The sequence below is a fragment of the Vicugna pacos genome, chromosome 12 (genome assembly GCF_048564905.1).
Source record: "Vicugna pacos chromosome 12, VicPac4, whole genome shotgun sequence".
Taxonomy (NCBI): Eukaryota; Metazoa; Chordata; class Mammalia; order Artiodactyla; family Camelidae; genus Vicugna; species Vicugna pacos.
Genome location: NC_132998.1, coordinates 28,618,250 through 28,634,960, shown reverse-complemented (window position 1 = coordinate 28,634,960; position 16,711 = coordinate 28,618,250). Strand labels below are relative to the sequence as shown.

At 37.4% G+C, this 16,711-nt stretch overlaps 1 protein-coding gene across 12 annotated transcripts in view; it reads left to right on the top strand.

The window, feature by feature from the left end:
• TXNRD1 (thioredoxin reductase 1) overlaps positions 1 to 16,711 on the top strand; it is a 103,129-nt gene that overhangs the window by 69,372 nt on the left and 17,046 nt on the right. For all 12 annotated transcript variants that reach the window (XM_072973088.1, XM_072973087.1, XM_031683177.2 and 9 more), the window contains 7 exons: positions 3,630 to 3,772; positions 4,163 to 4,278; positions 5,620 to 5,845; positions 8,058 to 8,150; positions 8,749 to 8,825; positions 10,140 to 10,296; positions 15,224 to 15,331. In XM_072973088.1, coding sequence (XP_072829189.1) covers positions 3,630 to 3,772; positions 4,163 to 4,278; positions 5,620 to 5,845; positions 8,058 to 8,150; positions 8,749 to 8,825; positions 10,140 to 10,296; positions 15,224 to 15,331 — 920 coding nt within the window. The remainder of the gene's footprint in view (positions 1 to 3,629; positions 3,773 to 4,162; positions 4,279 to 5,619; positions 5,846 to 8,057; positions 8,151 to 8,748; positions 8,826 to 10,139; positions 10,297 to 15,223; positions 15,332 to 16,711) is intronic.

Genomic DNA, 16,711 nt, shown 5'->3' with positions numbered 1-16,711 from the left:
GAGTTTTAAAACTTGGACCAACCCTTACAGAAATTATTTATTCAACTAGTTTTTAACAGTTTCAGCTATTTTGTGTTTCTTCCCCTTTTCCAGATTCTGTTTGTATACCTTCTACCCCCTGTACTCATTTGTGAGCAGCAGCAATCCCCAAGTCTCTTGACGAGAGCTGGTGAAGAGCTGTGCCCTCTCTTTAGAGCCTTTTGCTCTTTCTAAATGGAAGCCCGGTGGTTTTATTGTTATCTTCGCTTTTCTCTTTAGGCCGCAGGCCTTCTGAAGCAAGGTGTGGCCTGGCTCTGAGAACCAGAGCTGGGCGTGTTGGGAGTGGTCCGCCGGGCCAGCCGGGACCCACCTCTGAGGGAGCACTCATTGCCTCCCTGCTTTTTGTGCTAGAATGCTTGTGATGAAGAATTCTGTAGATTTAGACAAAGTCCAGTTACTTTGTCATTGGGTCTTAGAAGAAGAAAGAAACTCAGAGGTGTTATTTTTCAGATGAGAACCCCTTAAAGGCTGCTTAATCCATGCTCCCAACAGATGAAGCATGCAGGCTTATTCTTCATTTTTCAAATGAAAACACATCTAATCTCGTGTCCTTGACCAAAGAACAGTGTTCCAGCTTTCTTGGAAGACTGTCTTCTCTGACACTGCAAATAGCTGTGAGCAGGGTGAGGGAGGAATGGGACCTGGGCCAGGCAGCTCAGCTGAGTCTGCCTGGTGACGGGGGAGTGACATGTCCAGGACTCAGCCATGATCTGCCCTTTTCCTGAAAGCTCCAAGCTGAGAATGTGCCCGGGAAAGTCTCAGGCCTTAAAAAAAATTGCTTGAGCTGTGAGCCATATAAACTGGGTGAATCGGTCCTTTCTGGAGGGTTTACTGGTTTCATATTTTTTCAGGTTTATTTATTTGAGTTCTTCTGTGCTCAAAAAGTAAATTTGCCTTTAAAAATCAAGCATTTTGGAAGTTTTAGAATCCTGTTGTCACTAGAGGGAAAGCAAGGTCATTGGTTTGCAGTCGGGGACCTGCAGAGTTTCTGGATGTACATATTCCCCCACTACACACCTACACATGATTCATACACTGTGTGGCTGTGATGGCCTTGAGTTTGTGTGTGGCCCTGCGCAGGTCACCCATCCTTCATTTCCCTGTGTATATAATGGAAATAATTTGTGTCCCTTCAGGTGCCTCGAGGTTCAGGTGAGCAGGTAGAGATACTGGTTAGCTTCATTAGCCTGATTACTGTTGGTGACTCTAAGGATGTGGCCTGCTCTATTATGGGTAGGGGCAGATCAGAAGCAGCAGAGAGTACAGCTGCTGAGGTGGACGTGAGGAGACATCCGGGTGAAATACAAGTCCTGCCTAGCCAGCTGGAATCTACATTGCAGAGGCTCAGCATTGCATTACCACTGGTCGATGAAGCCAGCCAAAGCAGGAGGCCTAGGGGAAATGCTGGGGCTCTGCCAGTGAGTGGACTGAGTTGGGATGAGGAGTATTGGAGTATTTGGGAGTATTTGGGAATGCAGGAAGGTGGTGGGTTTGGGTATTATTGGAAGGCAGAGCAACCCTGGAGAACTGGGGTTCTGGGCACATCACCACCCACAGTCCATAAGGATCCAGTTACCACTGGTAACATATAAAGTAGAAAAGTTTTTTTTTTACAAGATTTTACAAGACAGAAACTCAGTTCTCAGAATGGAATGCAAGATCGGGACCATAGGGAACAGCTGGAGTCCTGGGTGCTGAATCCCAAACTGGTGGGCTGGAACTTTTAAATTTCTCCTACCTGAGCATAATCACACTAGTGATGGGTGACCGCCTATTGTACCAGGGAATGAAGGAACTTTGGTAGAGAAAAGGAGATTTGAGGAGTTTAGAAGTCAGGTGGGGCCTGACAGTTACAAAGGAAGGCTTTAACAGAATTGAGCTTGGATTAGGTCTTATCATTGAATTTGAATTTCTCTCACTGAAATAGTTTAATGTTTTCTTTTAGAATATGGTATTTTCCTGTAGGATTAGCAGAGTATAATCTGTTTAGGACTCCTACCACTGTAAAATTTCAGAAGTGAATCCTTCCTTTGATTCTGTTTTTTGTTTCTCCCCGGAGGCGTTATTGGCACGTTGGGCCAGATAGCTCTGAGTTGTAACAAACTATAGTGAAGGATATTTAAAATCACTGGCCCTTGGGTATCCCAAAGTCACAGTGACAACCAGAACCACGACCAGTAAAATGATGTGTGGGATTCACTTAAAGTATCCTGGTACAAAAAGAGATGAATGTGTAATGAGATTAGTAAAATGTTGGTAGTTGTTGCAGCTAGATGATTGGCACGTGGGAGTGAGTTACATGGTTCTGTTCTATTCCTGGTGGGGAAACAGTGAGTCTTCTTAAAGTGGTGGTAGATGGAGGTCAGACCAACAGGTTGGTCGAGGCTCTCTGCAGTGTTCCCATGCCCTAGCGCCTAGTCCATGACCACAGTGGCTGCCCGCAGTCAAAGCTTTTTTTTTTTAAACTATTGAATGGATCCCTGAAGGTTTGCTTTAGTTCAGATATTTTATGATTATATGAATTGAATCTCTGTTATCTCTTCTCTTCTTCCTCTTGGCCACAAACCAATTTTTGTGCTGTCATTCCCACTTCCAGAGGCTGGCCACTGGTTCTCATAGAGTTGATTTTACCACTTCCTGCCTCGCCAAGCTACTTAACCCTGACTCAGTTCTCAGTTCTGTGACAGTTCTTCTCAGTTTACGTTGATTCTGTTTTCCTTGCTTCAAAACCACAGCTTCCCCAGAACCTGCCTTCCTGCTGCCACCAAAATATGTTTTACCTGTGTCCTGTTTTTTTTCTGGAGCCATTCATTGTTAATTATTAATGAATGAATGACAAAGGATTGATTTTTATCCATTGAAATTTAATGTTATATTAGTGCTTTGGCTCAAAGGATTAATTTTATGATAGAATTTAAAAGATTTTCCTCTCTGGTGAGATGGGGTTTTGGGGGGCGGGCAAAGAGACTCTTAAAACTCTCTATCTAGACCAGGGATCAGCAGACTTTTTCTGTAAAGGGCCAGATAGTAAATATTTTATGCTTTGTGGGCCATCTGGTCTCTGTCACAGCTACTCAACTGTATCATTGTAGCACAAAAGCAGCCCTAGACAGTATGTAAGTAAATGATCGTGGCTGGATTTCAATAAAGCTTTATTTACAAAAAAAAGGTGTTTGGCTGGATTGGGCTGGTGGAGCCATAGTTTGCCAGCCCCTACTCTGGATGCTGTTACCAGTTTAGTAACTCCAAGCCTGGCTACTCGGAATCCCTTGGTGACTGTTACACATACAAAATCCTGGGCCTCACCACACCTCATTACCTGAGCAATCTGTTCACAATCCAAGGTAAAATTCTTGTTTGTCTCTAGATAAAGAAGAAAAAGTTCAGGTATGGTTATTTTAGTCTTGAGAATTGCCAGGATTTTTGCACTAAGCTGTATGGTCATTTTCTAAAAGGGAGAGAATACGTGAAGATGAAAATGTTATGTGCTTGAAATGAAGGACTTGTCCTTTTAGACCAAATAGTTACTGAGGAATGATATCTGCCAGGTAGTGGGAAAGCTGATCGTTTTATCTTACTTTCTTGTGCAGTTAAACATGACTGGGAAAGAATGACAGAAGCTGTGCAGAACCACATTGGCTCTTTGAACTGGGGCTACCGCGTAGCTCTGCGGGAGAAGAAAGTCACCTATGAGAATGCGTACGGGCAGTTTGTTGGTCCTCATAAGATTAAGGTAATGTGACAGCCTGAGTAGCTTTTCTTTGTTTGTGTTTTTAAGCCTTCGTTGGGGGCCAGGGAGGAAAAGAAAAAATGTGATTATTCTAATAAAAGTAATAGCCCCTGTGACCAAGACCGTCCAGTTCGGTGGTTTGCAGTCACTTCTTACGGTGGTGCAGTAAAGGGTTAAGAGGACTGGATTTGAGGCCAGGTTACCTGGATTTGAGTCTTGGCTCTGCCACTTCCTGGCATTGTCACCTTGAACAAGTCTCTTAACTACTCAGTCTTAATATCCCTTTCTTACTGCATTAGCAGATTTTTCTGAGGATCAAATTGGACAATATGGTAAACAGCCTTTTTCATTTGATGATAACTTACTAAAAATTGATACATTGGTTTCTTGTAGGCAACAAATAACAAAGGCAGAGAAAAAATTTATTCAGCAGAGAAATTCCTCATTGCCACTGGTGAAAGGCCACGTTACTTGGATATTCCTGGTGACAGAGAATACTGCATCAGCAGGTAAGGACAAACTGCAGGAAGAAAAGACGAGCTAGTCTTTTTTCTTCAAATCCATTTGATTCTTTTCCTGGAACTTAGCTTTTCACCATGTTTTTTGCTGAAAGGGGCAAGGGATTAGGAAAAAGAGAAAGGAAAAACTATTTCACAAAAGAGAACATTTAAAAAATCCAGAACTAAATGTTGATCATCTTATCACCCAGAGTTAATATCACCACTAACATAGATATATGCTTATAGTATTTGTATTTGAAATTTATATATGTGAATATATATTACAAATGTATACTATGTAAAACCGGATGGATATTCACATTTTGTAAAATAATTGATACATATGTATGTACTTTTTTCTCCTTTTTTGCAAAACTGGTATCATGTGTGTTACGTTTTAATGTGGTTGCTAAAAGAATTCGAGGGATAGCACGCCATTTAGGTTTCTTAAACTCTAGTTTTTCCTTACTGATTGCTCTTTGAATGGTTGCAGTGTCAATGTAGAGGGACCTTCTGAAATAAATGAGTCAAGCAAGGTTTTGCTGTGTGATTTATTTTAGCCCATCAAAACATTGTTGTTCAGAAGTTTTGAATTATCAAGTTGTTAAGACAGATTGTTGGTAGATAGGTCCTCTTAGTTGCTTTTTGCCCAGGAGCTCCTGATTGTGTTGTAAGTTACTTGTTTTTATTATAATATGATTTTATCCTTTGTGCCTCCTCTGGGGCAGCACAGATGACAGCTCTTGTCCTTGCTGGCTTTGGATGGTCTCCCTTCTCATATTTTAAAATCTCACTCCCTGATGATGCTTTTATGATCTCTTCATGTCTTATATCTTCCTCTCCTGGAAGATTTTGTCATGTTTTGCTTTTTACAGTTGGCTTTCATATTCCGAAACCCATACATTGAAAGTTTTTTCCCACCTCTCTCCCTTCTCTTGATAATATTGTAGATGAGAAGTAACACAGGTTTCCACCAGGAAGAGCTGAGGGTGGGGATTTGGGTTTGCAAATGTATGATTTCTAAACGCATAAATGGAGAATTATTCCAAATAGTACAAAATAATACTGTTTGATCATGGGTTGGACTAATGTCAGAGTTACATGGTTTGTGTGGTTAGCCACGGGATCTTGAGCTACTCCCAGAGGAACTGAGTGGCTGGAAAGGGAGTGTCTGAGACCTTATAAAAGCTTCTCAAGTATTATGCGTGTAGCAATTGTATGCTTTTAATCTGAAAAGTGTCTTGTTCTTAAGAAAGTAAAAATGTTTACTTTGATTTGGTCATTATTCACATATGAACATTTTTCTCATTCTTTTCTTTTTTTTTTTTTTTTTTTATAATTTTTTTCCAGTGATGATCTTTTCTCTTTACCTTATTGCCCGGGAAAGACCCTGGTAGTCGGAGCATCCTATGTCGCTTTGGAATGTGCTGGATTTCTTGCTGGCATAGGTTTAGATGTGACTGTTATGGTACGATCCATTCTCCTTAGAGGGTTTGACCAGGACATGGCCAACAGAATTGGTGAACATATGGCAGAACACGGTGTCAAGTTTATAAGGCAGTTTGTGCCAATAAAAGTAAGTGGGGTTGCTTAGAGGTTTGTTGATTCTATACTATGCGAGAAAGAGTTGGGGTGGATGATTGGAGCATCCTTTCGGTGTTATAAACCATTAGGAATGCTAACATGAGTAGTTCTGTGTGTGATTTGGGTGTATAAACTTACACCTTCTTACCACCTAGATAGCTTTTGTTCTTATTTGCAAATTAATAATTTCTTCCTTCCGTTCTCAACTTTACCACCTTTTGTTCTCTTCTGTTTAATGCTTCCCTTTATACATTCCATTATCTTATTATTTTTGGTCTATTATACTTTCTTTTTTTCCTACATACCAGAGATTTAAATAAGAGTTTTAACACTAGGCTGATTTCTTTTTTTTTTCTTCTCAAAAGACATTCCTCCTTGGTATACAATGTAGTTCACAGGTGCATTATATTATTCTGGCTTCCCTGGAAATGATTATTTAATTTTGTTATGTGGACTGACCTTTTTTGCTCATTTAATCTTCTTTCAAAAATGCTGAATAATAAGCCAAGTTATATCTGGGACTTGTTAATATTACCACAAATGTTTTGATACATAAAGTGACAAATCTATCACTTTGCATATCTTAAACTAATAGTTTCCTTTAGTGCAAGTAAGGATGGGACTATTTTGTTAAAGTTAAGAAATTTTTGCTGTCTTTTAAAAAATAACTTCATGGGTTAGTAACTTAGGTTGTTTGCAGGACCATGAATCTCTTGTAGCTGAGAGGTAACAGTATGAGCACTGGGATCAGAATAACCTGGGTCCAAATACTGTTCTGCCAGTTTCTTGCTATATGACTTCGGGAGAATGACTTAATTTCTCGGAGCCTCGGTGTCTTCTGTAAAATGATGGTAATAGATAGCACCTATCTCAGAGTTCTCCTGAGGATTGTGTTAGCATTAGGACTATGATGGGAAGATGACAGCTGTATGTGTATGCTGTGCTGATGGAACGGCATCGTCTTCCTTTATAATAGCTTAACATTTGGGGAGTTGTGGGCCTCTAAGAATATGGTGGACTATCCCAGGTGACATCAACCTGTGTCTGTATACATAGCATTTTGCTCAGGTTACCAGGGTGTCTCTGATCCCTGAAGGCGGGAAGTGAATGCTGGCTGTATTACAAAGTGAGTGAGTGGAAGAAGCCTTCTGCAGAGGGAAGGGAGAGAGTGCATTTTGGACAAAGAATATAGCATGTGTAAAAAGGCTGTGTGGATAAAACTCTTCCAAAGGCAGAAAGTGTTCTGGATACAGAAAAGGCCTGACTGGAACACAGAAGTGAGTAAGGCAGATCTTATTCTTAAGCAGATCTAAGCCATGAATCAATTCAACTCTTCTCCAAAGATTAGAATATTTTAACTTAAATTGAACAGGAAAGACATTTTCAATATATTCAGAGGGGCTTCACTATTTAACAAATGAAGGGAATTTTAGAAGGAAATCTTTTCTATTTGTTGATGTTGAAAATAAAATAACTCTTCACAGTTTTCCCATTCAGAGTGTGTTACATTTTACAGGAAGAGTAGAACTTGCGGATGATTTTATGGGTTTTCTCCTAGTAAATGTTTTACGGAAACCGATGATTTGGTGGTTGACCTCATTGTGTAATAGGCTAAGTGTGTTCAGTCTCATTTGCCACAGCACAAGTACCAGGACTTGCTCACTCTCCGTACACCCTTAACAACTGAAAGCAGCCCCTAGTTGTGACACATACCTCCATGCCCCTTATGATTTTTAGGGATTTCAGGCTCTTAACTGTATCACAACAGACCTACTCCCATGTCTGTTCTTTGTTGGCAAAGCTGAACATTGTAGTCAAAAGTGAATCTATGAATGTGAGCCCCAGGGGATTAATGGTTCTGGGTAAGTTAGAAGTTAGGAACCTGGGAGAAGCAGTAAGTCACTGGTTTACTTTTAGAGACTGCAGTGCACTTTCTCTGGACTTTTTCCTTTCCCATGTTTCTCTCTGAGCTCTGTTCTATTTGAGAACTATCAGAAAGAAAGCCCCTCTAGCAAATACTAAGCAGTGAGAAGAGGGTAAATAAAAGAATCACATATCATCCTTATGATGTTAACGTGAGAAAGGTGGGACGTGAAAGCCAGATTTTGTGTTTTAACTTTGGGTTAACCAGATAGAAGGAGAAGGCACAGTTATCCTCTTGACACATGTGTTTACTGTGGAGTAAGACTTTATCACTCTTACAGGTTGAACAAATTGAAGCTGGGACACCAGGCCGACTCAGGGTGGTAGCGAAGTCCACCAATGGTGACACAACCATCGAAGAAGAGTACAACACGGTAAGAATGGGCCTCGGTCACACTTCATCAGAAAGCAAATAATGCGCTCTTTGGATATTTGCTGGGGAGTAATAATATGGCTGTTTACTATTTCTGAAACCCTTGGTTCTATTCCTGTTCTAAGACATCTTTATTACTTGTGATATTATAATTTGTTTTGGTTACAGGGATGGCTTCAGATTTTCTCCACTGTAACTTAAATCTTGTTTGTCAAATCGTGATTAAAAAGTGTCAGCACTTTTAAATGAGCTAGAATTTCTCTGCCCCATGTTCTTTTATCTCCCCTGCTCACCACTTAAAATAATTTAGTTATAGGCTATGCTGTCTTTGTCTCTAAACTTGGCTAGATTTATTAAGGAACTGTTCCCTCCCTTTTTCTTAACAAGAAATGGGTAAGGATTTTTACTTTATCATCTTCAGAAGATTTAATTTAAATAATTTTGATTTGTTTTAACTCTTACATTATTTTCTTAATGTATTATTTCTTTCCGGGTCTGGAAAATGAATCAGATTGGCTTAATAAGCAGAGAAAAATATGATAAAAAAACTCATGCATAGCCTTTTTGTTAACAGTCACTATATATTAATAATTTTTCAGGTACTGCTGGCAATCGGAAGAGATGCTTGCACAAGAAAAATCGGCTTAGAAACTGTGGGGGTAAAAATAAATGAAAAGTAAGTAAAAAAAACCTTTATTATGTCCTATTAAATACTATTTTAGTTATTTATAAGATTGATTAATACTGGAGTCTTAGATTTTTTAAGTTAGTTTTTACCATAGTTGGCAAGATCCCTTTTTAAGCTTAGAAAACTCTTCTTTTAGTGCCACTCACAGTATTTCTTCTTTTCCCCTCTTCAAAATCTAAATGAAAGATACCCTGCCTTGCATATTGTTTCTTTAAATGTTTATGTGTACAGAAAAAGACCCCTCCCCAGTTAATTGCAGGTATGTGCTTTGAAAGTTTCATCAAGTACGTAGATTTGAACCATGTTTAATTTAAAGCTACCAAGTTTTATGATAATAGAGTGGTCACTACATTTCTAGTGACAGTTACAAATCTGAAAACTGATTTTTCAAAGGTTTTAACAGGTAAAATCCTTCGGACTATACTAGATAATAGAGACTGTTGTCTGCTTATGGGGGTGGCGTGGGGTATTTCCCAATGTCACCTTTCTTACATCCAAGTGAAAACAAGTACACAAGTGCTGTGAACTGCTAGCTGCCTTGGAAACTGAAAATAGGACCGTTTTTTCTTTACCTCCACCTTTCAGGAATAACATTTATTCAGGAGAAGAGATTCTTAATCTTAGTGTGAAGATTTTTGCTTTATTATTATTATTTTTTCCTTGAGTGGGAGAGACAAGGGAGTTGAGGAGGTCTAATAAAATTTAGCAGACTAAATGTTCCACCACCTTAATAACCATCTAGCATGTTTCCTGTTAAGGCCAGGGTTTTCCATTTTGTCTAATATTAATAGCTAACATTTATTCTGTACTTACCGGGAGCCATGGACTGTTATACTAAATGTTTTATATGCATTCTCATTCAGTCCTCACAGCCCCTTAAGGTAGACTGGTGGTATTTTTCTTCTTACTCTGATTTCTATTATCATTATTCCCATTTATAGGTGGGAAAATGAGGCTTAGAGTTAAATAGCTCTCCAACATGACAGAGGTAACAACTAACAGACCTGATTAGAACAATTCAGAATCCTCACTAATTCTTAACCACGGTGTTCTAGTTCTCCTGTTCTAGGAGAACTGTTCTGTTTCTTAAAATTTTCCTCCTATTGCTTTGATTTTCAAAATAGCCAGAATCTCTAAGCTTTTGGTTCCTCTGAGTTTTGGTGGTGGTGCTGCTTTGATAATAAATTAGAACTTTGCTCTCAGGTAGGGTCACAGTATTGGGCTTCTTTGGGAGAAAGGGGGTTTTGTTCTGCTTACTTAAAAGTGGTAATTGATGATGATTTTAACTGAATGAATTTGCAGGACTGGAAAAATACCCGTCACGGATGAGGAGCAGACCAATGTGCCTTACATCTATGCCATTGGCGATGTGTTGGAGGGGAAGGTGGAGCTCACCCCAGTAGCAATCCAGGCAGGAAGATTGCTTGCACAGAGGCTGTACGCTGGCTCCACTGTCAAGGTGAGCGTGTGGCTGCCACCCACCAAGATACTGTTTTTAATACTGCTCCCGGCTCTCTCTGTAGGGATGGTTGTGAGGTTTGACGGTGGCATCCTAGGTATGCTTTATTAACTGTATTCCAGACAAAGAATCATTGTTAAGACTGCTGTTCCTTTGTGATTTATTAGGAAATTTTTACTCTTAGAATCACACTAAGAACAAAATGAGCTTGATTAATCAAGTTTCAGCACTATTATGTTCCAGATACTCATAATAGTTACACTTTACACCAATTTTATTACTACCAATTTAAGTATAATTTTCTAAATCTTTTTATGATAGGCTATGATAAGTTTTGGGGGTTCTAAGTAATAATGTCAGTGTGCAGAGCTGCTTAAACCAGAAGTCAGACTTTATTCCCCCATTCTTTCTAAAAATAGGTCTTCTGCTTGTGTAATGTGGTGTATTAATATTTTTAAGTAGTTTTAAAAGTTAGTAAATTGAAACTCTTAGGTGTGTTTCATGGGACTAGATGGCAAAAAAAGAAATATGTTCCAATTGTTTTTTTAAGACAGTTGTTTTTAGAGCAACTTTAGGTTCACAGCAAAACTGAGAAGTGAAGATATAGAGATTGCTCATATATCCCCTGCCCCATTATCAACATTCGTTCCCTAAGTATTTTCTTTAAAGGATTCTGGAAATGTTGATTGAAGAATTTAGTCATGACCCGTTTTCCTTGTGCATAAATCATCATGGGTTGATTTAGGTTAGTGACAGCAGTGGAAGCCTCAGTACTGCTGGTAAAATTTGTGACAAACATTTTGAGTGTACCTGGGATTAGGTTGGATTGTAGCATAATGAAGTCTTGTATTTTGAAATTAACAAGATTGAGGTTAAAAGGGGTTAATCCCAGGTTTGTCTGATCATCCAGGGAATAGTAGTTGGTTCATGTTGCTATTTAGAATAAACTTAACTACCTCTTTTTTTTTTTAACTACCCCTGTGAGTTATGTCTTGTATTGTTGAAATTACTGAGTTACATGGTGACCAAGAAAGTGTATTCAGAAACGTAGCTTGAGATGCATTTAATTTGTTCTTAGTCTTTTATATTTGTGATTTCCTAAAATGGAAAGATTTTTTTTTATAACAATAACCAAAGGGCAAGTAGGCAAAAATTTGCTCCTAAATAAATTTGAAATTATTGTACCACAAAATTCTAAAAATCTAATGGATCTTTCCACCTACTTTGGTTAAATCCTTCCATATATGGGTATAGTAATATATCCTAGCATCTGCCAGGTTGAGCAAATTCTTTCTTAAAGTACCTTAAGCTTTTATGAGCATCAGAATTTAGTGTAAACTGAAATGAAAGAACTCTTTTTTGCTTGTTTTTTTGTTTGTTTTTGTCTAATATGAAAAGTGCTTTACCAAACAGGAAAATAAACAGGTGTTTATTTTGAGTCCTTAAGTTTGAAATCTCACCAGTCTGTCCTTCAGTACAATAAATAAAGCTGAAATGTCAATAGATACCTAGACTAATTGTATTTGGAAGAGTTACACAAGCTTTTTTTTTTAAAACCGTGTAATCCCTTTAATTTTGTATTGATGAGAATGTTCGCACTTTCTGAGAGGGTGAGAGGATCCACATCTGCCTTCCTTGTTTCTAAAGGAGCAGCTCTCCCTTAAACTGAAAAATTCAGCTTAACATAAACCCTGCCTAGGTGAATCTGTTATGAGATTTTAAGAGAACCCAAATTGAATCATGGGTGTTTGTGCCTTCCTCCGAATTGATGACATATATTCACTGCTTCACAAGAATGTTCCAAGCAAAGGGGACAAAGAGCAGCTATGTTTGATGTGCTAAGTGTTGTGCACACTTATCCCACCTCGGCAGCTGTGGAGACTGGTGGCAGTTAGAGGAAATTAGGTAGCTGTCCAAGATCACAGTGCACAGAGGCAGTCAAGGCATAAATCCAGTCCACATCTCATTGTAGGTACTGCTGTCTTAACCATGAAAATGTATCATTTAAGAGAGGAGGAAGATTTGGGAAGTATGGATTATAGAAGAATAGGCGATGAGGATAGAAAAGATGTTTCAAGACTTGAAAAAATATACTGCACCTCTGTAATTTAGTATTTTACTAAATAAAATGAAGTGGAAGATATATTGGAAAAATTTAAATGAATCTTCTTAACACTTAGTAATGATGAAAGTCATTTTCAAAGTTGCTAAAAAGTATTTGCCACTAACTAAAGTAAATATTCTGTTTTTTTTGGAAACATAAATGAAAGAATGAAAAAAAAATTACCATTTCAAAAACAGATAAAGAACTGGCCGTAAAACTGAGTCAGCCTATAGATGATGGGCTTTCCACTAAGCTCTTTAAAAAGCCAAGTGTTCTGACACACGTACCAGCTTTAAAGCACAGGGTGATGATGGGCACTCCAGCTGTCATCTCCAAGGACCAGTGTCATCCCTTAGATCTTTTTAGAGTAGCTCTCAAACACTTGAAATGTACATTTATGTTTACAAATAGCAAGTGTTAGCATCTTTATTATTACTTAAAGAAGTACTTTGTAAGTTAACTCAATTTTTCAGTAAGTATAAAAACATTTTATGTGGAAACTGTAGAGAAACCATAGTACACATATCTGCAACTTGAGAATGGGTTGTATTCTAAAAATTCATTAAGTGGCTTGTTGTGAAAACTGCAAAGTGTTTTATCCAAATAAAAGTATTAAAAACAAGGATTACATTTCGCAGGCTAGGCCACAATAGTTCACTGAAACCAATTGGAAACTGAGTATTGGGACCAAGGAGAAGAAAAATACCATATTATGTGGACCCAGATTTCTATTTGATACACCATTTTCTGCCTGAAGAACTTCCTTTAACAGTTATTTAGTGCATGCACGGTCATGGTTAATTCCTTGGCTTTTGGGTTTTTCTTTTTTTCCTCAAGTTTATTTTGCCTTCACTTTTTGGAAGATAATTTTGCTGAATATAGAATTTTGGATTTGCAGGGTTAATTTACATATTTTAATAATTTGCCCATTGTTTTCTGGTTGCTCAGATTCTAAAGAGAAGTATGCCATGCCATCATTTTTATCTTTGTTCCTTTTTAGATTTTGTATCTATCACTGTTTTTTTAGTAGTTTGATTATTGTATGCCTTGGCTTATTTTCCTTTGTAATTATTTTGCTTGTGGTTTGTCAAGATTTGAGGGTTTATATGTTTATAGTTTTTCATCAGATTTGGAAAAATTTCATCAAATTAACCATTTAATTAATTTTTCTGTTTTCCACTCCCATTTCTGTTTTTCATTTTCTCAGTCTATTGCAGTGTCTTCAAGTCCACTGATCCTTTCTTCTGCACTGTCTTAGGCTGTAAATCCCATTCCATGTTGTTTGCACTTCAAGTGGTTTCTTTCATCTCTGAGTTTTATTTATTTAAAATATATTTTCCTTTTCTCTCTTCAGCAGGTTCATGGGTTTTTTTTACCTCTTCGAATATGCAGAACATATTTATAAAACCTCTTTTAGTGCCCTCTGCTTATCCCATCATCTCTTTTGCTGTGTCTGTGTTGATTGATTTTTCTCTTGGTATTGGTTCAAGAATTCTTGCTCCTTTGTGTTTTTCGTTACTTTGGATGGAAGTGAACTTTGTGCATTTTACATTGTTGGGAGCTGAGTTTTGTTGAATTCCTTTATATAGTGTTGGACTTTGTTTTGGCAGCCCATTATGTTACATGGGATTAGTTTTATCCTTGTGTAATTACTTTTCAGCTTCTTTAGGGTGTGTCAACAGCAAGCTTTCATCTAGGCCTAATTTAGTTCCACTCCTAAATTGATGCCCTTCCTAGGCCTCCTCGGTGCTGCCCTGCCTACCATCCAGAGTCTGCAAATGTGTTGCATATTTGTCTGGTTTTCTAGTTGTTTAAAGCAGGAAGTAAACCTGGTCCGTTATGGCAATAAGTGGATGGCTACCTTTACTTTTGATTCAGAATTCCAAAGGTTTGTGTTCATTTTAGAGAAAAAAGATTATATACTACTTCTAGAGGGAGGCACATTTTAAAGATTTTACTTTACCATTTTAGAGAGCGAGAATTGATTGAATTTCTCATTTTAAATGCAGGACGACTTACTTCTGTACAGATTTGGCTGGGTAGGTTTAGCATTTACAGACATATTTGGCATTTATGTAATTACATTTTCACAATTCACATCAGCATATTAAAGGCTCTGAGAATTCTGATAGTTGAGAAACCTGTTTATTTGCTTAATACAGCATTTTACAAACTTGTTTGACTTCAGAACCGTTTTGTCATCCATGCCTATTAACATAAAATATGCTTTAGAAAAATTACCATTACTTTAATGGCTCCTTAATGTTACATTGGGAATATGTACTATAGAACCACTTCCTTATTTGCGTTTTTAAAGCCACTCCAATATAGCCACTATTGATGAGAACTGTGGCATTGCTCAATTAAATTAATGCATGTAGCTTTTTCTGTATATTAAATTATTATTATAGATTTCTAAAAATGGGATTATTGGGCCAAAAAGTTTAAAATGTTTTTGTGGCTCTTAGTATGTATTACCTAATTGATTTTCCAATAGCCTGTTTACTTCTGTCACTGATAATATGAGACTTTCAGCATTGGGTGCACTAGTATTGTTTTGGCTGCTTAATTTAAGGGAGAAAAAGTATGTCCTTGTTAACATCAGTTGGTAGATGAATGGAGAAGCCGCATGAGCCATATATTCATGACTAGTCTTGACAGACTTTAAAACCTCTGCTAAAACTTTATTGCATCAGTTAATGATTCTCAGCATAGTAGATTTTTATTAGCCTACTTTCCTCTCCTAATTTTGAACCTTTTTAAAGTATATACTTTTTCGAGTTATAATTTCTTCTGTCATAACTCTCCTCCATTTTCAAACAGTGTGACTATGAAAATGTTCCAACGACCGTATTTACTCCTTTGGAATATGGTGCTTGTGGTCTTTCTGAAGAGAAAGCTGTGGAGAAATTTGGGGAAGAAAATATTGAGGTAAATTCTACTCTTTACTACTCTTTTTTCCCCCAACTTTAAAATAATTTCCAGCATACAGAGAAGTTGAAACAGTACGAAGAACTTCCATATACCCATTATACAGATGCACATATTACTAACATTTTGCCCGTTTGTTTTATACTTTTCATATTCTCTCTTTGTCTGTCTCTGTTCATCTGTGTGTATTTCTTTTTCCTGAACCATTTGAGACTAAGTTGAATACCCTTTTACCCCTAAATATTTCACTGTGTATTTCCTATGAACAAGGACATTTTCTTACATAACCACAGTGTAGTTACTACTTTTTGGACAATTTAATTTTGATACAGTACTTTATCTGACCTACTTTCCAGTTTTCAGTTTCATCAGTTGATCCGGTAATACTTAGTTCTACTTTTTAAAACCACTTTTATTGGTTTCTTTTTATTATTAATGTGAAAAATACAGGAAAATACAAGGAAGAAAACTGAAAGGTACCTGCATTTCTCCTGTTCAGTTAGTAGAACCTACCATTTCCCTTTAATTGTACTTTGGGCTTTTGTTTTATTAGAATTTGCATTTTTCATTATAAAAGTAATACATTTGTGTTGAAGAAATTTTGAAAAATGTAAGGGAAATAGGAAACAATTACTCATAGCCCTATGTCTGTAACACAGCAGTTGTTAGCAATTGGGAGTCATTTCTGTAATCATTTTTTTCCCTGTGTAATGGTTGTGACACTGTGATACTATACATTCAGTTTTGCAACCCACATTAAAAAAATTCACATCATTACAACATAAAAGAGTGTTACGTAATGTCTACATAATCAATATGTCTTTAAAAGATCCTACCAACCATACATGTTTTGAATTGAAGCTAGCAGTTGGAGGAGGAAAAGCCTCTCTTTAGTCACCTAAGACTTAAGTTTATGAAATACCAATACAGACGTCTATGTGTCCTCCTGTCTGCCATCTTCCTTCCTCCCTCCCTCCTTCTGTACCTTTGGTGAATAATCCCACATGAGGGGATGTCTTTGGAAATATTTAGCAAGAAAACTAGATAATTGCTATAATTGTTTCTGGCCCAAGTTGTCATTCCTGTGAGAATAGTGTTGGTGTTTGTTTATTTTTTAAATTCAAGACAGCAAGAAATTACATGGCTTCTTCCTCTATTTGCTTGTTCTTTGTTGTTGTTACATAAGGTTTACTCTTTTGAGTTTGAGATGTAATTAAGGGATGAGCTTATAGTGAAAGGGCTTGTCACCTATGAGTTTATAAGTTATTTATCTTTTGGCCAGATTCCTATTTATTTCATGAGTTGTACTGTTTGATGAAAGTACTTATTAAAGGGCCTCCACCATCTTCACTCTACAACTAGAGTTTGACAGGCTACTTC